Here is a 24305-nt window from a genome sequence, read left to right on the forward strand (position 1 = left end):
CCTTACTATCTCATGGTAAACACATTTTGAGTTTTGTAATTCAAGTCACATAATGCTTCATCAGTACTAGTTCTTTTAATCTAGTATCTACAGGTTTATAATAGGGCGGAAAAGTTATGGTCTTCAGTCATGGTTCTTAACTTGATACCATCTGGCCTGTAGCCACTCCAGTCCAGAGCATAATTTCTTCCCTAGAGGTTTAAGGTTAAGGGCATTCAAAGAACTGTAAACCATGCCTAATTAAAATAGTCTTTTGAAAGATGGGTTATGGTGTGTGCTTGTTTGCTTTCAAAGCCTCTGCCCAATGAACTGCAAGTTGCGGTCGCCAAGTAAACAGCATCATTTTTTCAACATCTGTTTATTGACACCCTACTATGTGCTAAACTCTGCTTTTCTCCCCTCTACCTGTTTGAATCTTTCTCTCTACAGGATGCTGCCTTCACTTTTGTTGTCTCTCTTCTCTTAACTCCTTTTTTCCATTTCTCTTATTTGCCTTTTCTTCTATCATTTCCTTCCCTTCTGTCTTTCTCCTAAAATCCCAGTCATTTGAAAAACTCAGTTATAGTAAAATTTTGATTAATTGAAGATGTATTTATATTCAAATAAAATATTTTATCTGCCCTTTTGCCTGTTTCCGCCTTGAATTCTTATTTACCAGGTCTTTTAAAGACCTTGTTTTAAAAAAAAAAAAAAAAAAAAAAAAAAAAAGACCTTGTTTCAAAACAATGAAAGGGAAGAGAAACTAGCAATCTGGGAACTGTACCCTTACTTGAAATGCCAGAAGAAAGATCAGATGTCTTCTTTAACTCACGATGTCCTCCTCCTCAAATAGATGACTATATGACATAGAACTGGAATGAGTCGTATGGCCTGTGGACCAAATTTGGCCGACTGCTTGCTTTGTATGCCGCACAAGCTAAGAATAGTTTTTATTATATTTATACATTTTTTTTAAAAAAGAGGAAGATTTGAAAACTTATATGGAAACTCAGATTTTAGTGTTCATAAATTACGTTTTCCTGGAACACAGCTGTGTTCATTCATATATGTATAGTCTGTGACTGCTTTTGCAGAGTATTCAGTGGTTGAGACCGACTTTCTGGCCTGTAAAGCCTTAAGTGTTTATTCTGTGGCCTTTTACAGGAAAAGTTTACCACACCTTGACATGGAATCTCCAATGAGCAGTAGTTGTGGCCAAAAAGAACACTTGTATGCTGAATATATATGCTTTAAGAAAACTCAAAAAATGCCAAGACCTTTCGTTTTGACCTACTGTTACCCCTTAAAAGTTGCTATTAGAACCAGATAACGTGTTTTTGAGACTAAATTCCTAGCCATGCTATCTTTCCCCACCCAAACAACAACGTTTTTGGCAATTTACAACATGAAGCATTTCACCTGTATACTGGGAAAGAGGAAGGAAAAGATTGTGCTTTAAATGTTGGTATTTCAATAATTCTTTGGCTTACCTTTTCTTTGTGTAGTAATGTGTATGACTCAGTCAGATTTTCACATACTGCGTGAAGGTATGTTTCTGGCCTTTGCTTGAAGAAGAAATCCCGTATCTTTTGAACTTTAGAATAGAGTCCCAATGGTAAATGGAATTTATTATTTCACATGATTTCTAGTAGTGCCAAATTCAATCAACCGTAAAGGAAATCGGCTGATATGGGATCATTAACAATACGCAGTACTCTGAAATTAGGCCTGTTATAATCTTGAAAAGAATATTTTACTGCAACAAAAATTACTGTACAACTTGGTTTTGTTTTTTCCATTTGTTTCATGGTTTTGTTTTGTTTTCTTTTGTCTCTGCCCAGAAATTCTTTTGCTTTAGTACTTTGGGACTCTGGAAGGAATATTTTATACCTACTTTACAGATTTTTGTAAACATGAGAAATAATGTATATATGGAGTTAGCTTGTGGCTGACGTGTGATAGGCATTTAATAAATGGTTATTATTGGTGTTAATAAAATGTACCTCCAGAATAAGAGAAATTTAAGAATTGTGTAATTTCATCTTTTCAGCAAAATTAGTTTACACAATAAGGATGTATGGAAACTTTGCTGAAAGTATATTCAAAGCAAAAGAGTTTCTAATTGAGAAAACTGGACACAACCTAAATGTTCATCATATGGAACGATAGAATATTATTCAACCTTTAATAATAAAGAGTATTTCCTGACATGAAAAAATGTCCACAATATAGGGGGGGAAACAGATTTAAAATTATTATGTATACCATTATTTCATTTTTGAAAAAAAAGGACACATATATATTGTGTGTCCAATAGCAAGGCAGAAAATAATCACCATCCAGAGATATAAAAGTATAGATTATTTTTCTTCCTCTATTCTAAACTATATTTTTAAATGTTATAGTGACAGTATTTTACTTTTAAAATAAGAAAAAAAAAGTAATATTTTAAAAATTTACATTAGTTTCCTGGAGGTAAGCTCAATTTGAATGCTCAATTAAAAAATGTTAATGTATGGGCTCATATCCATTTTCAATACCACGCTTTGGTTAAAATTTTATTCTACCACAGTTTTCAGGAAAGAGTTTGGTAGTAAAAGAAAAAAAAATACTCTAAACCATGGCAAAGTACTATTTACAACCAAGTATCATGGGATCCCTAATCTTTAAGATTGTTCCTACCCAGCAAATATCAACAAGTATATCAACCAAAATGTCTCAGAAATACCTATTGTTCATTATTTGTCTTTTACCTCATAAAGGAAGGAGGGAGGATTCAGTCCTCAGGGTAATAAATGGGAATCTTGAAGGAAATGAATTTCATAAAATTTGGGGGAGTAACTGAGATTTCTTTTCCTCTTTGGGCTGTAGTGACTGGAAATGACTAAGGGTTTGTTTACAGCCTGGTGGAGTTTAAGCCTCACCTCTCTGAGGAATGTGATTTATGCACCTTTTTAAGCTATCACCAGGTGGGGAAGAGTTTCAGGGTTGAGAATGGGATCGTTTCATTTTAAAGGCACTAAATATTATGAAATAGCACCATTTCTCCAGTGTGTATGCTCGGATTATTTCTAGCTGAGCATTTGAAAAGTGAAAGACAGGGCTTCCCTGGTGGCGCAGTGGTTGAAAGTCTGCCTGCCGATGCAGGGGACATGGGTTCGTGCCCCAGTCCGAGAAGATCCCACATGCCGTGGAACGGCTGGGCCCGTGAGCCATGGCCGCTGAGCCTGCATGTCCAGAGCCTGTGCGCCGCAACGGGAGAGGCCACAACAGTGAGAGGCCCGCGTACCGCAAAAAAAGACCAAGTCCAGTTTTCAGAAAATCCGCTTAATTTCTTCTTCCTCTTGATTTGCATTCAAATCCCGTATACTCATCTGGGGTTTTTAACATAGTGGAAATTGAGCACAAAAAACCTGGGCTGTACTTTCCCGTTTGTCCTTATGTAGATAATAATTCAATAACTTAATAATTTGATTCACTAATCAGCTTCTTGAAGGTCTTTGAATGTCCAGGCCTAGCCTGGCAGGAGGGAGGCATGAAGTGAGGGAAAAATAAGTAGTTTCAGAGGCTTTTATCAAGAAGGGTAAAAGCCACCTATTTTCCCATTTTTCGTCATGGAAATTGAACACTTGAGTGAAATAGGAGAATGACAGAAAACTGTCATCTGTGTTTCCTGAGCACTGCCTCAGTCCTGCAAGGCCAGTCTGATTATTTCAAGTAAGGACACAAAGGTTCAGAGAGGTAAAGATCGCACAACTAAGAAGTCACAGAAAGTTGAAACTTAAACATTCCCTATTCTCGGGAAATTCATCTAATAAGGGATATAAATGCACAAGAAATTACATATCTAGTTGGAAAGCTAGCTAAGTATTTTATATCCACTCTCTGCAAGGTACTGTGCTAGACATTGAGAATATAAAAATAAAAAAGAAACATCCCTGCCCTCAGGGAGTTTATCATCTATCAGGACACAGAGCTTTGCCTGGAATATGGGAGACTTGGGGCAGTATTTTAGAAAGCACCAAATGCTGTCAGATAAGTATTTGTGGCCCATCTCTTCCTTGTTTGGAATTCCTTTCATTTTGGAAACCTAGACCTGAGGCTGGCAATGAGCCTTGAGACTGTCTCTTGCTATAAATAGGCACAGCTGGAATTAAGGGGGCTTCCTCTGTAAGAATATCAGATTCATTCTTGGAACTCCTACCATGCTTTCCCAGCTTGGATTCTGTCTTGAGGAAGTGCTCCAAACACAACAACTTCTTTAATAAGGATTTTTTTTTTTTTTTTTTTTTTAATTCAGAGGCAAAGGGTCAAAGAGTGAATTGATTTAGAACGTGGCCTTTGGAGTGAGAAGACCTGTGTTTGAATCCCAAGTCCTCCATTTTGTGACCTTGGGAAAGATGTTGCTTCAGTTACTTCATTTGTGCAGTGGAATTAAAAACACCTAACTCCCCAGGGCTTTATAAGGAGTAAATGAGATACGTGTCTAAAGTAATTTATTACACTGCATGAAGTATAACGAACTGTCTAAAAAGGCTGCTATGATTCATATCCGTTATGACAGCACCTGATAGGGCTTCTCCACCTGTGGAGAAGTGGCGTTGCTTGGAGTATTCTCTCACTGAACATGTCTGTACCCGTCAAAATGACAACTTAGAAGCCTCCAGGATTAACTTAGTTCACTTTTACTTAAGTACGCATTAGGATGTTAACCTGACACTGACACAGGATCGGAAAACTACAAAGTCGTGTATAACCAAAGTAGTCATGTGTATTTCTGGTTTTTCATCTTATGTTTTAGAGCACTTGACCTGGATACCCACGTGTGTCTTTTCTTCGTGCTCCCAGCCATCACTGCTTCTTTCTTGGCCTCCTATTTATTCAAAGCCCCATCTTGCTGCTGTCTTCGCCCCTCCTGATCTGAGTAGTAACCCATGCCAGGCCTACCTCTTCCCCTCTGACCACCTCCCTCCCTCCCATTATTAAAACAGCTTCTGGAAAGACAGCAGACGCCTTCTGTGGTTGATAAGAAAAGCGATCTATCCCTCGGCCTATTCAGTCCCTCTGTCCCCCACAGAAAGGAAAAACAAACTAAAAACGAGGAAGACATTGGACACAGAGAGTGGGAAACACAACTTAGGAAGGGAAGGCAGTTTCCCAGGATGACAGTGAAAGGCGATCAGAGGGATGGTTGCTGCACCAGGAACATGAATAGGTCCAGACACGACTCCAGGACTCTTCTTTGGAAGGTGAAATTGGTAGAATACCTGAGCCTGCTGAAAGGAGGTGTAGACGATTGATGAAACGTTTGGGGTTGAATCAATAAGTATATTGAAAACTAAGCAAAGGGGAAAAAGACAGACATTGACTCCAGAAAGAAAAAAAGTTGTACAGGAAAAGAAAACGAATTATGCTTCACTACGTGGCTTAGCTCTGAATGGCATTTGCATATTCATGAAATATAGAATTTGATATTGATCTAACCAAAATTATGATGCAATTCAAAGGATGGGTATATTTTATGTGGGGGAGGGGTAGAAAGTCAACAGATAAAGCTCAAAACTGAAAAAAACAACAAATAACCAAACCAGTGTATTATTTAGAAACAGGGGGGTTAAATACTCAGCCGAAAGAGCAGTTGCCTTGAGTAGAAGAAATTGGAAGAGGTGAGCAGGGAACCGCCCTCTTGTACTCGTGGAACTATTTGACTTTTTTAACTTTATGCAAGTTGAACTGATAAAAAATTAAAACTAAAACAGAAAAAGCACAAATGCATAGCGACAGGCTAAAAAAGGTGAAAGAACAATATCTAGAGGGGAGAAACATAGGTGACAAATTTTATTTATGTACTTCGAAAAATGTGCGTGCACATAGAAAGTTTGGAAGAATATTTACCATCTCTGAATTGAATGATTTTTCCCTTCTTATACTTTTCTAAATTTTTTTGCAGTGGGGCATGTATTATCTTTGTGATTAGACAAAAGCTATTTCAGGGAATTCCCTGGCGGTTCAGTGGTTAGGACTCCATGCTTTCACTGCCAAGTGTACGGGTTCAATCCCTGGTCGGGGCACTAAGATCCCACAAGCCTCATGGCGCAGCCAAAAAAAAAAAGAAGGAAAAAAACTATTCCATGTTACAGAAAAGGGAAACTATTAGAAATGTGAGAGGGAAGCTATGTACAAAGATGTTCATTATAGCATTGTTCATAATAGTAAGAAATCAGAACCAATATGGATGATACATTGTGCATATACCCAGTGAGATATTTTACAGGTGGCCTTTTTAAAAAGAGGACCTAAATGAGCTTATATGCGTGTATCATATGATTTTCACCTTTAATTGTGCTGTACCCTCGGCTTAAATTCACTTTGCCCTCCTTCCCCTTTTCATTGGTATTTTCCTTAACCATTACATCCTGCAAGAAGCCCCTCTGACAACCATCACCATTGCCTACCCACCCCACCCCACCCTACTTTCACCTCCATCCCAACGGTGTGGTGTGAGTTACCCCTATTCTGTGTTTTCAAAATATGCTGAACGGACACTATATCTGCACTTAGAATTATAATGATCTGTTTGTCTATCTTGCCTGCTAAACTGTAACCTTCTTGGTAGTTGGGATTGGCTCTTACTTTCATCACTTCACTGCATAATAAAAATTAGGGAAAGTAGCACCTGCACTTCAAGGTTTTTATGAGGATTTGATGGGAAAATACATGTAAACAGCTGGTGTTCAGTGAATAGCAAGGATGAAGGTGATGGGGGGACCATGCTAAGAACAGTGATAAGAGCTGTATGTTTTTGGTTTTCACAGATAGCCCCAGTGCAGGCCTGGGACCTTGTGGATGGATTTTGGTGGCTATATCATTCTTGTTCACAGTTTTAACTTTCCCGTTGTCAGTATGGATGTGCATAAAGGTAAAGAATATTTCATCAACATCTGGAAAGGGGTCAACTCCTAAGTACATAAGCCCACTGTGTGTGTGTGTTTGTGTGTGTGTGTGTGTGTGTGTAAGAGAGACAGAGAGAGACCATACTGGCCTATAATTCTTAACTCTAGTCACCAATTATCATGGAATCTTAAGACTTCTTTTCAGCCACTGCCCAGGTAGCCCCTCCTGACGATTAAAGTAGGGATCACCATCTAAAATTTTCTGGAGTCAGGGATGTGGGGTGGTCCTGTGAGAGCAAGTCCTCCAGAGTCAGGATGCTGAGGTGTGACTGCTGGTGCCATTATTTACTGTGTGACCTTTGCCATGTATAATGTGAGGAAATAGCAACACCTGCCTTATAGGGCTGTTGTGAGGATTAAATGAATTACGTACTTATCACAACACCTGGCATGTGTTAGTAATACATTAATAACGTTAATAACGTCTATAAAGTTATTAATACTGTGATAAATGACTTTCATATTCCTAAAAAGAGAAAATATGCTCTAAGAATTTTCAGATTATGTTACTATTATAATTTAAGGAATCAGGAGACAAACTATGAGGACTTTAGCGCTTTTTTTCCTGTATTGACAAAGCATGAGTAACTGGATAATAATGTTAACAGCTGAGGAGTGTGGATTTGCTTCTGTATACTCTTCTATGCTTTCCAGATTTTATACAAGGAGTATCTATTGCTTTTATGATCCATAATAAAAGTAAATAACTTGGTTATTTTGGCAGGGATGATTAAACATTAACCATGTTACCTATAGCTATTATCTGGATTATAGAGAAGAAAAGAAAATAGAGGCATCTCACTTGTTTAGAGCAGAAATATGTATTTTAAAAGCTATGCATATAAATACTTGTACTCCTCATGTTAAATTATTATTTGTGCTTTTAATCTAGATCATAAAAGAATATGAAAGAGCCATCATCTTTAGACTGGGTCGCATCTTACAAGGAGGCGCCAAAGGACCTGGTCAGTACTAGGATTCTGAACTGTGTGCCTGCAGAACGAGATTCGTCCTTTTACTGATGTGATTTCCCTTATGAGGGTCTCTGTTGACTCAGAAGAGAGTTCTCATAGCAGAAGTTGTGCAACAATAGCAGTGCTGCCTACCAGAAATTACCCTTTCCTTCCTGCCTCTCCCCTCCCTTTCCTACTTGAGTTGATAAGTTTATCTTAGGCCAAGAATAGCCACAGCTATCGAAATTAGAGCGTGAGAGTCCCTACTGAAATAAATGCTTTCAGTCATTATTTTTGGCAAACTTCGATTAAGCTCCCACTAAGTTCCAGGCTCTGGGAATTCAAGGGAGATGAAAACACAGTCCCTGCCCTGAAGGATCTTACTGCCTGGAGGTGGGACACCAACAAGGAAACAGGTAGTTACAATCCCACGTGATAAGTATTATGGTCAAACAGTCACAGATGGCTGTGGAAACCCAGAGAAGAGTGATGACCCCAACTAGTGGATGCTTTCTGGAGGTGACATCTTGCCAGGAAAGGGTGTGAGGCAGGGGAGAGGTGTTCCCGGCACAGAATATGTGCAGAGCAATGCAGAGGAGAGCATTGTAGGCTCAGGGAACTGCAGGCGGCCCAGCCAGAGTGCAGGACGGGAGGAGAGGGTAGTGGGTGAAGAGGTAAGCGGAGTCAAGGTCGTGCAGGACCTTGTACGGCTTGTTCAGGGGTTTGTGTTGGTTCATAGGAGAGAAACTAGAAGGATTAGAAAGATGACTTGGGAAGTGATTGCGCTGGTCTAAGGGAAAACAAATGGGTGACAGTAACAGTGAAGTAAGGAGATGCAATCCACAGGTCTTGTGGGGACAGTTAGATGTGGGAAGAAAGCAGCGGGCGTCAAGGATGACATTCCTGGCTTCTGGCTCATTCACTGAGATGAACTGCTTTCTTTCGGTTTATCAGGTTGATTCTGTTAGAACTGAATGGTGCGGTGAGCTGGTCAGGTGCTGGTGTCTCTTTCTAATCTCGTGTATGTCTCTGTTGCAGGTTTGTTTTTTATTCTCCCGTGCACTGACAGCTTCATCAAAGTGGACATGAGAACTATTTCATTTGATATTCCTCCTCAGGAGGTAAGGTTGTCTTTTGCTGTGAGTAACTGAGCTATCACCGGGGAAGGGGCCTGGCGTTGAGAGGCAGCAGGGGACAGTAGTCAGAGCACAGCTTTAGAGGCTGTCTGCCCTCACCATTTTCTGGCTGTGTGACCTTGAGCAAGCTCTTTAACTTCTCTGTGCCTCCGTTTCCTCATCTATAAAATAGAGGTTATAATAACAGGACCTACTTTATATGGTTCTTTTGAGGACTAAATGAGATACTCTATGTAAAGTGCTTAGAGCAGAGGCTGATAGGTAGTAAGTGCTATGAAAGTGCTTGTCGTTACTATTATTACAAAACGTACTGTCACGTTAATGTAATATAATATTACTGTCATCACCGTTGTCATCATTTTTACTACCACACTTCTCTCTGGGTTTCTGATACGATATTCTTCTTACGGTTCTTGACTGTATTCTAAATAAATTGGTTAGAAGCCAAAGAATTAGAAACTGCCCCTTTGGTACTTTAGATAAGCATATAATGTTTTATGTTAGTAATTATTTCAGGCTTTTTCAAATTGCTCCACAAATCACCATTGAAACGCACAGCAGAACCCAGAAAGTAGATGGTTGCAGTGAGACAGAGGAATTCCTCCATACTACAGTGGTGGAGCCAGGACTCAAAGCCAGCCCTTCGGATTCCCTGTGCAGTGCTTTCCCCACGGCTCCATGCTAAGTGCATCCTACAGCAGCTCCGTCCTGGCCCTTGACGCAGTGATGGCCATCCTGGCGCTCATGTCTAAGGAGTTGTAATAACCGTTGCAGATAGAAAGCCTAAAAACATGATGACGGGAGGGACAGAAGAAAACGGCCGGTGTTTTCTGGCCACAGGCCAGGTACTCAGCAGAGTGGTGGAGCCTTGTCACAAAGGCACTTCCCTGCTGGCACTGAGCCAAGTAGTTAGGGAGGTCAGACTTCATAATCCACACATACCAGGTGAAACCGGAAATCATTTTCACCCACAAGAGCAAGACTGAGAGCATTGCTGTATTCTCTGCGTGCAAGATTGACCCTTAGGAGCCCCATTCAGGGTAGTGGGGAATTCTCCTGGCACTTTCCTCTGTAAACATGGCAGGCGTCTGGCAGGGTCACTGTGAGCTTCTGCCTTCCAGCTGCTCTCTAAACACAGAGCGGATTGGAACTTGGCAAGCAGTCCTTTTTCTGATCCCCTGTGAACTTACCGCGAAGGGAGATAAACACTCTGCCTACAATAATCAGTAGGTAGCGAGGATGCAGCTTTACAAAGCTCCAGCTGTGGTAGAGTCACAGTGGCAAGAACTCATTTAGCAACGATACACATTTTCCCATCACATCGTAGGAAAAGATTAACCTTCACACAAGATGGTAATACACTGTGTATCTATTTACAAATCCCCCACTTCTCTTCCAGGTTAGAAGTATTTTTAGGTTACTAAAAAAAAAGGATTACTGCTTTGATGCCTTGCAGAACTAAACTGCTATGTATTATCATTGTTTTTATTACTTTCCACGTACATAGCTCTTTACACTCTCAAAAGGGCTTCGTTTCCAAACATCTTCTTCTTTGACCTTCAGAGAAATTTGCATAGACTTGGGCCGTATTATTAGCCCCATCTCACAAATGAGGAATCGCTAAGTCAGTCTAAAGGCCTTGCTGGAGGTCACCGAGGGAGGTGCCAGCAGAGCTGAAACTATAGTTGGGGTTTCCTGACTCTCTCACTCCCACTCTTCATCCCTCACTGTATTCCTGGGACCACGTTTCAGTCCCGTTCATCTCTTGTCTACTGACTACCTGCTGTGTGTCAAGCTCTCTGCCAGTGCTAGAGATACAAAGACAAACTGCCCTCAGGAAATTCATAGTCTAACAGAGAAGTGATGATGTAGATAACTCATGTCACTGCAGTGAAGGGGCAAAGGAAAGAGTGTTTAACTCTGCCGAATGAATCAGGGAAGTTCCATAGAGAAGAGGACACTTGAGCTGTGTCTTAAATGATGAGTAAGGACACTCCAGCCTGAAGCCGTGGGGGAGAGAGAAGGGAGGACATGCAAGGAGAGGGCCATCTGCAGAAAGGCCTGGGGCATGGAACATGGTGCACGTGGGGACCTGCACGTCTAGCATAGAGTGTGTGCAGGAGTGGGGAGGAATGAAGCCAGAGGGCAGATGTCAAAGGGCTTTACACCAAACCAAGGACTTTGCCCTTGAATGTGATAGGAAGCACTGATTCATTGTGTCCTGTTGAGCATTTTCACGTAGCCTGCTGTAAATGTACTTCCACCTTGACCTCACCCTACGAAAACAGTTCCATTCACTTTTCGTTCTAGTAACACTCTGCTACTTACAGTTCATGAAACCTCGGCTCCCCGGGACCTCTGTTCCTTTCACACATTATTCTCTCTGCCCTGAATACTCGTTCACTCTATCCTCAGAAAATGTTTATTTCCTTTCTCAAGACTCAGTTCATGTATCACCTCTGCCACCTAAAACTGTCCATCCTTAGTCCCTTAGAGCTCCCCTTGATTCCTCAACCTCTTTGAAAGTGGGAACCAAGTTTTTTCATACCTTTATCCCTGGAACATAGCACAGCGCCTGCTGCTAACTGCTACTAAGTCTCAGTATTTGTTAAGTGATCGAATGAAGGAATGGAATTAATAAATAAATGAATGTACTTTGTTAACATTTTATAGACATAGTTAACATTCTAATGCTTTGCTCTCTTAGTCCCTTTGGGCTGCTGTAACAAACCACCGTAGACTATGTGGCTTATAAACAACAGAAGTGTATCGCTCACAGTTCTGGAGTCTGAGAAGTCCAAGATCAAGGCACCAGCAGATTCGGTGTCTGCTGAAGGCCTGCTTCCACTGTCTTTTCATTGTGTCCTCACATGGTAGAAGGGGGCAGGGATCTCTCTGGGGCCTCTTTTCTAAGGGCACTAATTCCATTCACGAGGGGTTCACTCTCATGACCTAATCACCTCCCAAAGGCCCACCTCCACACACCAACACATTGGGGATTGGGTTTCAACATGGATTTTGGGGGAACACAAACATTTAGTCAACAGCACTTACTAAAGACAATCAGCTAGTGTTTTAAGGTGTTCTGTCACATAACATTCCTTACAGTTTTATTAAAGAAAGAGGTGGTTGGCAGATGTAAAATTGCTTCCTTTGTGTTGTAGATCCTCACTAAGGATTCAGTGACAATTAGTGTGGACGGCGTGGTCTACTACCGTGTTCAGAACGCTACCCTAGCTGTGGCGAACATCACCAACGCTGACTCAGCAACCCGTCTTTTGGCACAGACGACTCTGAGGAATGTCCTGGGCACCAAGAACCTTTCCCAGATCCTCTCCGACAGGGAAGAAATTGCACACAACATGCAGGTGAGGAGTGTACCAGTGCTGCAACTCACAGAAGTTGGAAAATAAAGCAAAGGGTCAATGGGTATTTGAGAACTTTTCATCAAGTCAAGTTGGGGAATCACCGGCCTTTTTTTCTTTGTAGAAAAGTTTTCCCAAACCTGATGGAAGGGGATTTTTTTCACATAATTAGCTCATGGGTTAATAACACTCCGATGTGTGCATTGTTTTTTAATTCCCTCCAGTGTGTATTTTTTTCTCCCAGAATTAGTGTTAACCTTTTTCTTTAGCATAAGAGTTCAGAGGCCGTTCTACAAGATAGCACAAGTGTAGTTAAAGCCATATTCTGTGCGAGTCCCGTGACTGCCTTTGCAACTCTTACGCTTTCCAGTCTTGCTTACGTAACATGACGAATCAAACCTGACTTGTTCAAAAAAGATCAAGTACTATAAATCTGAACTGTTATTATTTGTATAGACTTCACTGTGTGTGAAACCTCTGGTCTTACTTGATGCCCACAACAACCATATGAAATAGAATAGAGTGATTTCATTCCTACCGTTGTAAAGGGAGGATACTGAAGCACAAAGAAAGAACGTGGCTCACACAGTCACATTGGCTCAGGAGTCTGCTGGCCACCTGTTTTTATAAGTGAAGTTTTATTGGAGTACAGCCACATCCATTGATTAATGTACTACCCATGGCTGCTTTTGACCTGCAAGGGTAGGGTTAGTTGCAACAGAGACTGAAAATAAACAATCACTATCTGACCCTTTTAGAAAAAGTTTGCCAGCCCACGTTAGCTTATTAGTAACAGAATCAGGAGCCGCTCCCCAGTAACCCAGCATCCCACTTCAGCCTCCCTGCCTGCATGGATAACTGATCTCTCTGCAACCCTCCACCAGTGCCTTTCCCGCTCCAAATCCCAGTGAACAGAGCTACCTTAGGCCACTGGGCGGGGGCTGAACATTTCTAGCTTCCTTCTGTCTTCGTCACAGACCACTCTGGATGATGCCACTGATGACTGGGGAATAAAGGTGGAGCGTGTGGAGATTAAGGATGTGAAGCTCCCTGTGCAGCTGCAGAGAGCCATGGCTGCGGAAGCAGAGGCATCCCGGGAGGCCCGGGCCAAGGTAACCTTTTTTTTTTTTTTTGTAGCCCATTTGTTTTTCCTGTTGAGTTTTCCTTTTTAATTACACAAAGTAAAACGTGTTTGTTGTAAAAAATTGAAACGATCCTGAAGTAGTGAAGATGAAGGCTCTCCCCGTCACTTTACATTTCCCCCAGAGGCCAGCACTCTGAACAGCTTAGTGTACATACTGGAAGATTTCCATTTGGGGTTTATTTGACTAGGTTGTTAGTCTACTGGCTTGTTTGGTTTAAAAAAGTGGGATCATACAATACATAACTGTTCTTCACCTTGCTTTTCTCACTCAACAGTATCTCCTGGGAATAGCAGTACACAGAGATCTACCTCGTTCTAACTGCACATCCCATACATTATTCTCCCAGTCCCCTATTAAGGACACATTAACAGTTCTGACTTCAGAGCAGATGGGCAATCGCATCAGCTTGCTTACCATTCATCCCTTCCTTATTTTTGTCTTCTGTTTCATTCTCTGTCTTTTCCCAGGTTCTTCTTTCTTCTTACGGTTTGCTCTTCCTTTCTCTCCTCTTCTCTTTTTTTCACTTCTCTTTCTGTTTGTGGCCTCTCCCGTTGCGGAGCACAGGCTCCGGACGCGCAGGCTCAGCGGCCATGGCTCACGGGCCCAGCCGCTCCGCGGCATGTGGGATCTTCCCGAACCGGGGCACGAACCCGTGTCCCCTGCATCAGCAGGCAGACTCTCAACCACTGCGCCACCAGGGAAGCCCTCCCCACCCTTCTTTTTTTAAATCATTATCCCTGCCTGTGTCTTAACCCTACATGGGTACACGACCCCCATGGGAGGTGCTGAGGGAATATTTGTGAACCTGGAAAAGAGGATCTATTGAGATGATAGTGTATAAGGGATATCTCACCACACCCAAGGGTAGGAAGTAGAGTCAAGCCTCTCCAGAATTGGAGCCAGAGACCAGAAAGCAGCCTCAGGGGAGGCAGGCATTCCATATCCTGGGCCACGTCTCGCTGCAGACAGCTGGAGGGGGAGAATGTCTGACTCCCAAGTGCACGTCTCCCCAGTTGAACGCTGAAGGAGACACACCAGCCCCGATTCCAAATTCACAGCAGAGTGATTCTTTTCAGTCCACCTTCACTCAGAGATCCTAATAAGGTCCCACAGCCCCTTACCTATGAATGGGTGGAGGAAGAGGGACAGTTTTCATAGGAGTGGTTGCTGTGGATGTGACAGGTCTCCCGGGATACCAGGAGCGAACCAATTTGTTGCCGTTAGAAAACAGTAGTAACTGGTGATAATTGGCTAACCACAGGACCCTGCCCTTCTGTTAGGATGCCCTGTAAGCCACGGATTGGTCACTGTAATTTCTTAGCCAGCACCAAAAAAAATAGTAGTTCATTTGACACACTGCATCCAGAATTTTCTACTAACCAGGATTTTTAGATTTGCCTGATGTGTTCATTGATGCTTGTGATAACACTACAACACCCTCAAGTACTTTGTCTCCAAACCATCATATTTTATTTAAAAGATTAAATTACATTTGTGTTAATGATATTAAATATGCCCCACTATAATTTAGTTATTTGGAAGATTAGGAATCGCTTTTACCTAGAATATGTCATTAACCAAAAGCCCCGTTTCCAAACCATATTGAATAATAGAATTTATTATACATAGAATACATAGAGTTTCGGAGCCTGAAGGGTCCTTAGGGACTATCTTCTGAAGGTGACAAATACCTGGCCCAGAGGCTGCCACTCCACCCTCAGGCTCCCAGGCCGGTAATTAACCACAGCACCGTTTTCCCCTGAGCTTGACTTGACCTTAGAACCGTGCTGAAACACTCCAGGTGACAACCTGCAGCTGCTTGGAATTGGCCCTGAACATGAAACTTATTTGCCATCTCACTCTTTAGATGAAAACGTCAAAGCCCAGAAAAGTTATGTGTTTCCCTGAAAAGCACACAGTTGATTAGTGACCATGGAGATTAGAATTTCTTCTGCTCCCCACTGCCTCCTCTGGGACTTTCCAGGGTGGACCAAGTCTCTTCTACCAGCATTCTCACCAGTTAAGAAAGAGAGCTCCTGACTTCCCTTTCTAACAATAAGAAGAGATAAAGGAAGCTGGTTAGAATTCTGAATTACTGTGCTCTCACTTGGGTGAGGCTGTCTTTAAGGGTGCGGTTAACACGCAGAATCACAATGAGTCTCATCCTTCCATAAGGTACAGTAACCCCGCAAGGCCCTGTACTCAAGTCCTCAGGGAAATAGGGGTCACCATTTCTTCAACCAATAAATTGCAGAGGAAAAGGGTGGGAGAGTCTATAGATGAAGAGACTTCAGAGAAAAATTCCTCAAGTTAATTGGCCGTCAGGGAAACGCAAATGCAAGTCACAAGCAGATGCCACGCTAACCATCCACCAGAATGGCTTAAAAAAAGAAAAAAGGAAGCAAAAGATGCAAGTGTGGGCGAGGGAGGAGGTTTTGTTGGTGAGAATATAGATCGGTACAGCCGCTCTGGAAAACTGTCTGTCTGTATCTGCGAGGAATGCACACGTTTGTTTACCAAAGGGCACGTGCTGGAGTGTTCACTCCAGTACTCCAGCAGCACTTTGTAATTACCCCCGACTGGCAACTACCCACATATCCATTGCTGGCTGGCTGGATAAATAAACATGGTTGATTCATACGAAGGGGTACTGCACAGCAAAGAGAATGAACATGTAAGTGCCCACAAGCGTAATTGTGAGAAGAAAGGTCACAAAAGAGGACAGATTCTCCTGAACGCGTTATGATACGTTAGGGGGACCTCTTTTTAAAGTTTTCAGACCAACTCTTAATGACTGGAAATGGAATGTCTTCCGTGCTTGCAAATTCTCCCTTATTTCCTTTTTCACAGTTCTCAGAAAAGTGCCTGGCGTGTGCTTTCGGGCTCCTATCTCTGGGGCTACTCATCTAATAATTGAGAGGGTGGGGTGCAAGAACGCAGGTCACCTTTCTTGGCGCTTGCCTCAGAGCAGCCCCCCTAGGCCACAGGAGGAGACAGCAGGACGGCCCACGTACCTGAAAGTGCCAGCTTTCGACACGACAGTCTGTAAAGACGAAGTGCCGATCGACAGGGGACTACTGCACTTTTTGCAGAAGGCACACACGCCCGTGGGTAGCTTGCGTTGCTTCCTAACATCCTACCCACAGTGCCCGCTTGGCCTGTGTTAGACACGGCCTGTGGTATCGTGTTCACCTCGGGCAGCTCACTCAGAGCAGCTGTTCTATTAACAAAATGTGAGACAGCCGGGTGAGTCTGGCTTCCCAGCCAAGAGATGGTGTATTGATTGGTAGTGGGAGATGAGCTATCTTTGCAGTTGGTCCATGTCCAGACAGAAAAAAGGACCTAACTGGGCATCTGAGATGACATGGAAAGAAAATCAGAGCCTGCCATTCTCGTGGCAGGGTCGGCTTGTGCGTTCTCTCCAGTGTTTGCCTGGGAGGACGGTTCCCAGAGTCCCTTTCAGTATGGCTGGCACTGGCCCCTTCTCACACGTCTAGTAGGGCATAATGGTTTGCCTTGATAAATTGAGGTTTTTATCCTCTAATCTGGGTTCCATCTCCCAGTAAGTATCCCCTGTCTCACCGAATGCACCGCAATCCAGGAACCTGGACTCAGCCTCTGTGCCCCTCTGGTCCCGTCCCAGTCCGCCCCACACTGTTGAGTCACCCTCCTGAGCAGCGCCCCAGTCTGTTTCCTCCTCCATCCCCACTGCCGGTGACTGGCACCAAATCACTCTGAAAGCTCTCCCTCTCTGTCTTTTCTCTTACTGATGCTCAGACATCTGTCGGAGTGTTTGCTCAAACTAGATCTGATGAGGGTTCCCATCGCCTCCGGGATGAAGACGAACACCCGATCTTGTGCTGCCCTTCCTACCCCGCCCCATTCCCCCCCTCCCACCTTCCCAGCTTGTCCCATTCGTCTCCCACCTTCCCTTCTGCCCCGTTCACCCCCCACCTTCCCACCTTGCCTGATTCACCCCCTACCTTCCCTTCTTCCCCACAGTGCTCATCCCCTTACAGGGTCCTGGAATACACCAGCGTTTTTGCACCTCAGTACCTTTTCATGCGTTCTGCCTGCAATATTCTTTCTTATCTTAATCCAGACAGCAAGGCTTTCGTCCTGTAATGTTCAGCTTCTTCTGTAACCTCACCACTTCACCTTCTGCAAAAATTGCTTTCCTCTCAGTGCCGGCATTTGTACATGTCTCTGTCAGCATTTGTCACACTGGAATGAAATGATCTGCTTCCAGTCTGTCTCCCCTACTTGGCCAGGAGCTGAGGGAGGCGGGGGAGTCCCCCTCCATCCCTAGCCCCTCACAGGGCTTGACACCTGGGAGGCCCCCAACGTTTACTGTATACGTGAATGAAATTGTACTGGTCGTAAGACCATTGCTTTCCATTCTGATATTCACAGCAGTGTTAAGAACCATTAATATTTTGAGATCCCTGTGAGAACAACCTAACGACCCTTTTAGTCTTGAGGATTATGGTATGTTTACACCTCTTCTCCTAGGATTACGAATTAGAAGTAACTGCCTTGATTTGGCTTCTGAATCTTTTAGGAATTAGGGTATAAGTGGATCCAAAAATTAGGTCTCGACTTGGCGCTTGCCCTTCCTACATAATTAGCCTCCGTTTGTACACTCAACATATAACAGGCTTTCTCTGTCTTCCTCACAGTGGTCCCATGAGGTAGGTGCTCTCCCATTTTAAGAATAAGAAACTGAGGCTCAGAATGTTAAATACAGTAAGTCCCCTACATACGAACCTTCAAGTCACGTACCTTCCAGTTGCGAACTTTCAAAGATGCAAACGTGTGTTAGTGCGTGTCCAGTCACATAAGGTAGTGCACGTGTCTGGGTTACGTTGTCGTGTGCGTGCACCCTCTGCAAGTGGTTGTGCTTCTGTGTACTTCACAGTCCTGTGTAGAGTACAGTAGCACAGTATCTTTATTCCAAGCCCAGGATGTTTGGAAGCAAGTGTAGAAGCAGCGGTATATAGCCAATTGTGTTAGTTGGGTACCTAGGCTAACTTTGTTGGACTTACGAACAAATCGGACTTACGAACGTGCTCTCAGAGCGGAACTCGTTCGTTTGTGGGGGACTTACTGTAACCTTTCTGAGGACATTCAGCTAGGAAGGGTTAGGTTTGCGATTTGAGCTTAAGACCATCCAGACTCCAACGCCCCTGCCGTCCCCACCACTCCAGTGATCTTCAAACTTTTTGCTCACGTAACCCCTCAAAGAATTTAGAAAAACTCTACGTCCCATGTCACATTTTAAATAGACATGTACAATTTTTCATTTTGAATGTATATACTTGTCAAGCATATAAGTCCTGGCATGTTTTAAAAATTGACATTTTGAAATGAAACTGTTAACATCATTCTTTTAAATGTATCCAGTGAAATTTCGATAACGTAATGATTTCATCCTCTGTTTTATAGAATGATGAAAGAATAAGTTCTTTTAGCAATTAGGAATTTTTCATTTTTTCTTTTTCTCCTTGAACTTTTATTTCCATTCCACCTCCCCCACAGAGTCTTTTCCTAATATAATGTATTTTGTCATGAATTATTTTCTCACCCTTCTGGAACACATTTAGTATATAAGTTAAAATATTTTTAAAATTTCTCTGACTACAAGCAAGGGTCTCAACGAGATGAATGAGGAATGAATCCGTGTCTTTGTAGATGGTTGTTACTTATTGCTAGAATAAGACAATATTCAGCATCAATTCTACTTTTCATTTTTACAGGTATAAGGAGTAGGAAACCTTATTTATATAAATAAGTAGATGGAATTGGAAGGTTTTTTTTAAGTAACTTTATACAATTCTTAGCACTCCCTCTGAATTTACGTGCTAAAAAATCCTACAGTGATCTTTCATCAAAAAATACTTTTAATTATCCATCTGCTTGCAGTACAATAAGGTCCTCTTCCCTTTCTTTGAAATCAAAGAATTGGAAATCCATCTGACTTGCAAAAGGCTTTGTATACAGTCACTGGGGTCATTCACTTTCTCAGCCCCTACACAGTATTCTGAATTGTCCCCTTGTTTGGTGCCCTAGAAACGGGAGAAAGGCAATAAATAGTAAAAGAGAATGTCTTGCCCTCAGGCACATATTCACGCAAATCAGTTACAGGAAAAAGAACATACAGGAACTGAGTCTGGAAATTGATTTCCTTAGAATTATTCTGGCTGACTCTCAGGAAGGCTTTGTGTACCACCTGAGCTAGACATACCCCGGTTTGAACTGCTCAACACCCACCGGTGTTCTCTGGTTTGACTTCTCCTTGCCACTGTTCTGTAGGTCATTGCAGCTGAGGGAGAAATGAATGCATCCAGGGCTCTGAAAGAAGCCTCCATGGTCATCACCGAATCTCCTGCTGCCCTTCAGCTCCGGTACCTTCAGACACTGACCACCATTGCTGCTGAGAAAAACTCGACAATCGTCTTCCCTCTGCCCATAGATATGCTGCAAGGCATCATGGGGGCAAAACAGTGAGCCATGTAGGCCGATGCAAAGATGAGCTCTTCCCTCCTAAGGATGAAGTGGGGACCAAACCAGCCTCTAACCCATAAGGAGGGAATAGGGTGGGAACCTTGACTTTCCTCCCTCCGTTCCTTTCTCCATATGTTGAGTGTGATGTTCTTAGAACGTGTAGTGCTCCTAGCCACAGACGAAGGTTGTTAGCTTGTAAATAGTACGTGAGAGTGATGATTTATGTAAGATAATCTCTCACTCTAAAATACTTCAAAGTTCGTGTTTTTAGATTGTTACGCGATAGGTTAAGTCCATCTTCTTTCGAATCTCACTGAGTCATTCTGTGCCCTCTGTCAGCAGCCAGGCCAAAAGGAGGAAGGCAGACTATCATCCCAACCCGACACCCTGGCTGGACAAATGTTTTGCAGAGAACAGTGGCCTCGGGCTACAACCAGCTTCTCTGGGCCACATGTGCCTTACTTCCGCGGAGTCTCAGCTAAGGAAATTTCCCTAACATCAGTTTACCTTCTAAACTCAAACTGCCCCACCCACACCCCCGATGCTTTAAAATAATCCTTACTTAAGGGTAGACATGTCCTTGCCAGTACCTGTTAGCACTGGAGAAAAAGGGGAAGACCAAGGAAAATGATGACCCTAACCCTTGAAAGACTTCTAAATCCATTGCTGTAGACGTCCTTTTAAAATAACGTGGGTGGTTTGTTTTTTTAACTTCTTTGAGCCCCTTTATGAGTAAATGATTCCTCTGTGGTCTTTCAAACCAGCTAAATACTTGTCACAAAAGTGCTTTTTTTTTTTCTCACTTTTGCCTATTTTCATATATCAGGTTCTAAATAGTTTCGATTTTTTTAAATAAAATTTTCTCTAAGTTCTATAAGCCATTGTTTATATACCCATTTGAATAGCTTAAGGGACTAATACTTTAAAAAAATATATCTTCAGAAAACCATTATATTTTACTGTCTGCATGCTATCGACTCGTGTACACTGTGAGCTATCTTGGTTACCATTCATTAAGTAGTAGAAGGAATTCATAGTCTCTCGGGCACACAATATCCAAGGAGCTTGGGAAGATGCTCTCAAGCTTAGCATATCTATATAGGTATAGATCCTTTTTATTTCCCTGGTGGTTTTTTTTTTTCTGTCGTACATGGTGATGCTGAAGGAGGAAGTGGTCAGCCCTTCTGAACCACCACTGCTGTAATATTAAGACGCATCTTCCATTTCACAAATGCCTGTGAAGCCAAGTAGCCTGGCATTCTTCTGTTGGTCTGGAAAGCCGCCTGGTGACATTTGTACCACTTCCTCTTTGAAGCTCTGAGTTCACCTAGAAAAGTCTAAGAATAGCAGCTTCCTTACCCAAAGCTGCCCTTCATATCTGTCCTTAGCCGGGGCACTCTGTCAAATCCCAGCCTACGAGAGTCCCCTCCCGACAGCCCATTTCTAAGGTTATTTTACAAAACCTTGAACCACCGTGGATCTAGGTGCCTGGTTGAGTTCATTAGATATACAATATACAGAGCATTCTGGCTTGGAACTCAAGCTGCATTTATATTTTGAGTTTTTAAATAATGATTTTGTCTCTTTTGTGAGGTGGCTCACCCTCAACCACTGAGGACCAGGAGACAACCACATATCCTGGCTGAAAATCTCTTGTCAGACTTAGAGGTTCAGTGCTTTCCGTTCCTAGAGTCTTATCTCCAGATACCAAACAACCTTCGCCCTCCTGCCTTGTGGATTCATAGTCCAAAAGGTTGGAATTAAATTGCCTGGGAGGGAGGAGGCATAGAAGGAGCTCTAGGATGACAGTGTTAGTACGAGAGTTTTTTCCAGGTGGCCTCCCTTTCCAATGCTGTACATAATAAACTGTGCACTTTTACTAATTTTCTTTGGGTGAGAGTTTTCTTTGGGTGAGTCTGGTTCTGCCTGCATTTCGTGTATGTGGATTTCATTTTTCAGAAGCGGCACATCAGTTCCTCCAGTCCTGGACTAGCCGCTTTGGCTTCCGTGTGCTTTTCCTGGGCCAGAGGAGGAGGAGAGGCCGTGGTCCATCTGCCGTCTCTCATGTCTTGGCTCCCTCTGGTGTACCTGCCTGCAGTTTCCCTGGGGAGTTTGAGATCGCTGAATGCTTGGCTGGGCTCATTTCCCTTTGCCTTAATCCAAACAGGACAGGACCTCACTTCTTACTGTCACCCAGCTAATCACACTGGCATACCCCCTACTTAAAAAGAAATAGGGCTTCCCTGGTGGCGCAGTGGTTGAGAGTCCGCCTGCCGATGCGGGGGACACGGGTTCGTGGCCCGGTCCGGGAGGATCCCACATGCCGCGGAGCAGCTGGGCCCGTGAGCCATGGCCGCTGAGCCTGCGCGTCCGGAGCCTGTGCTCCGCAACGGGAGAGGCCACAACAGTGAGAGGCCCGCGTACCGCAAAAAATAAATAAAAGAGAAATAAATGATATAAAACTAATGGGTGTTACCTGCCACATCCAACCTTCAAAGAACCATCTTGAACTAATGGCTACCGCTTGTGGAGCACTAGGTACCTGGCCCTGTGCTTGAATACTTATACATACATTCTATCATTTCATCTTCAAAACAACTTGATGAGGGACTTCCCTGGCGGTCCAGTGATTAAGGCTTTGTCTTCCAATGCAAGGGGTGCAGATTCATTCCCTGGTCAGGGAGCTAAGAGCACATACCTTGGGGCCAAAAAACCAAAACATAAAACAGAAGCAATATTGTAACAAATTCAATAAAGACTTTAAAAATGGTCCACATCAAAAAAAAACTTAAAAAAAAAAAAGGACTTCCCTGGTAGCACAGTGGTTAAGAATCCACCTGCCAATGCCAGGGACACGGGTTCGAGCTCTGGTCCGGGAAGACCCCACATGCTGCAGAGAAACTAAGCCCGTGCGCCACAGCTACTGAGCCTGTGCTCTAGAGCCCACGAGCCACAACTACTGAGCCCGCATGCCACAACTACTGAAGCCCACGAGCCTAGAGCCTGTCCTCCGCAACAAGAAAAACCACCGTGATGAGAAGCCCGCACACCGCAACGAAGAGTAGCCCCCACTCGCCACAACTAGAGGAAGCCCACGCGCAGCAACGACGACCCAATGCAGCCAAATAAATAAATAAAAATGTTTATAAAAGAAAAAAAACAGCTCGATGAGACATATTTTTAGCCATTTTATCGATGAGGACCCTGGGGCTCAAAGGTTAAAAGTTACCCAAAGTCACATGGGTAGTGAGGAGCTGACTCGGCATTTGAACGTGGCTCTAACTCCAAAGACTCCTAAGTTGTCTGAATGTATCCTGGTGAGGCAGTGCCTGCCTCCTCCACTTTCATATACACACCACCACCCACAGCCTTTTTATATGTAGATCACTTTTCAAGACTGTCAAGGTTCATTTGACTTGTGAAACTTTGCATTCATACCCAAGCAGGCCTTAAACTCTAGGTTTGGACCATCAGATCTAGGCTTCGGTCCAAATGAAGTAAGTAGATTGGGTGTTGGTAACCACAACATTGTTAGAACACACTGGCCTGAGTGGGAGGAAACCAGGGTTCCATGGATCTTTGAAGTTTCGTGGCCTTTTAAACTTTATTATCTCTGTGAGCTTCACCACGCTGGGCTTCACAAGGTTACTAGCTAGTAAATGGTGAACCACCTGTTTTCAAACTTCTTTTTAGCAGCAACCCCCTTTTTTCTTTTTCCAAAGGAAACTATAAAGTAAAAGATTTAAAATGCCTCTTATCAGGATAAATTCTTAAGTCCACATTTATAACATTTACTTAATGTCAATCGATGAGGCTGTTTTGAAAATAATTAATCAGAGTTACAAAAGGCAATTACAGCCTTAAATTAGGCTCTACATTCAATTTCAAGTGTCTGTGATATTTGTTACCACTTTAAAAACGGAATTTGAATCAAACCTTTGTAAAATCACTGAAGCACCTCATAGAATTCTACAGATCCCAGTTTTTTTTTTTGTTCTTTTTAAATAAATTTATTTATTTATTTTTGGCTGTGTTGGGTCTTTGTTTCTGTGTGAGGGCTTTTTCTAGTTGCGGCGAGCGGGGGCCACTGTTCATCGCAGTGTGCGGGCCTCACTGTCGCGGCCTCTCTTGTTGCGGAGCACAGGCTCCAGACGCGCAGGCTCAGTAGTTGTGGCTCACGGGCCTAGGTGCTCCACGGCATGTGGGATCTTCCCAGACCAGGGCTCGAACCCGCGTCCCCTGCATCGGCAGGCAGACTCTCAACGACTGC

The 24305-nt window shown here is 43.1% G+C and overlaps 1 protein-coding gene across 1 annotated transcript in view; it reads left to right on the forward strand.

Moving 5' to 3' along the window:
* STOM (stomatin) overlaps positions 1–21923 on the forward strand; it is a 28483-nt gene extending 6560 nt beyond the window's left edge. Inside the window, exons 2-7 of the mRNA XM_032634694.1 lie at positions 6795–6898; positions 7825–7897; positions 8924–9006; positions 12186–12389; positions 13364–13498; positions 19844–21923. Coding sequence (XP_032490585.1) covers positions 6795–6898; positions 7825–7897; positions 8924–9006; positions 12186–12389; positions 13364–13498; positions 19844–20038 — 794 coding nt within the window. The 3' untranslated portion in view covers positions 20039–21923. The remainder of the gene's footprint in view (positions 1–6794; positions 6899–7824; positions 7898–8923; positions 9007–12185; positions 12390–13363; positions 13499–19843) is intronic.
* The last annotated feature ends 2382 nt before the right edge of the window (positions 21924–24305 follow it).

This window comes from Phocoena sinus, chromosome 6 (assembly GCF_008692025.1).
Source record: "Phocoena sinus isolate mPhoSin1 chromosome 6, mPhoSin1.pri, whole genome shotgun sequence".
NCBI classification, from domain to species: domain Eukaryota; kingdom Metazoa; phylum Chordata; class Mammalia; order Artiodactyla; family Phocoenidae; genus Phocoena; species Phocoena sinus.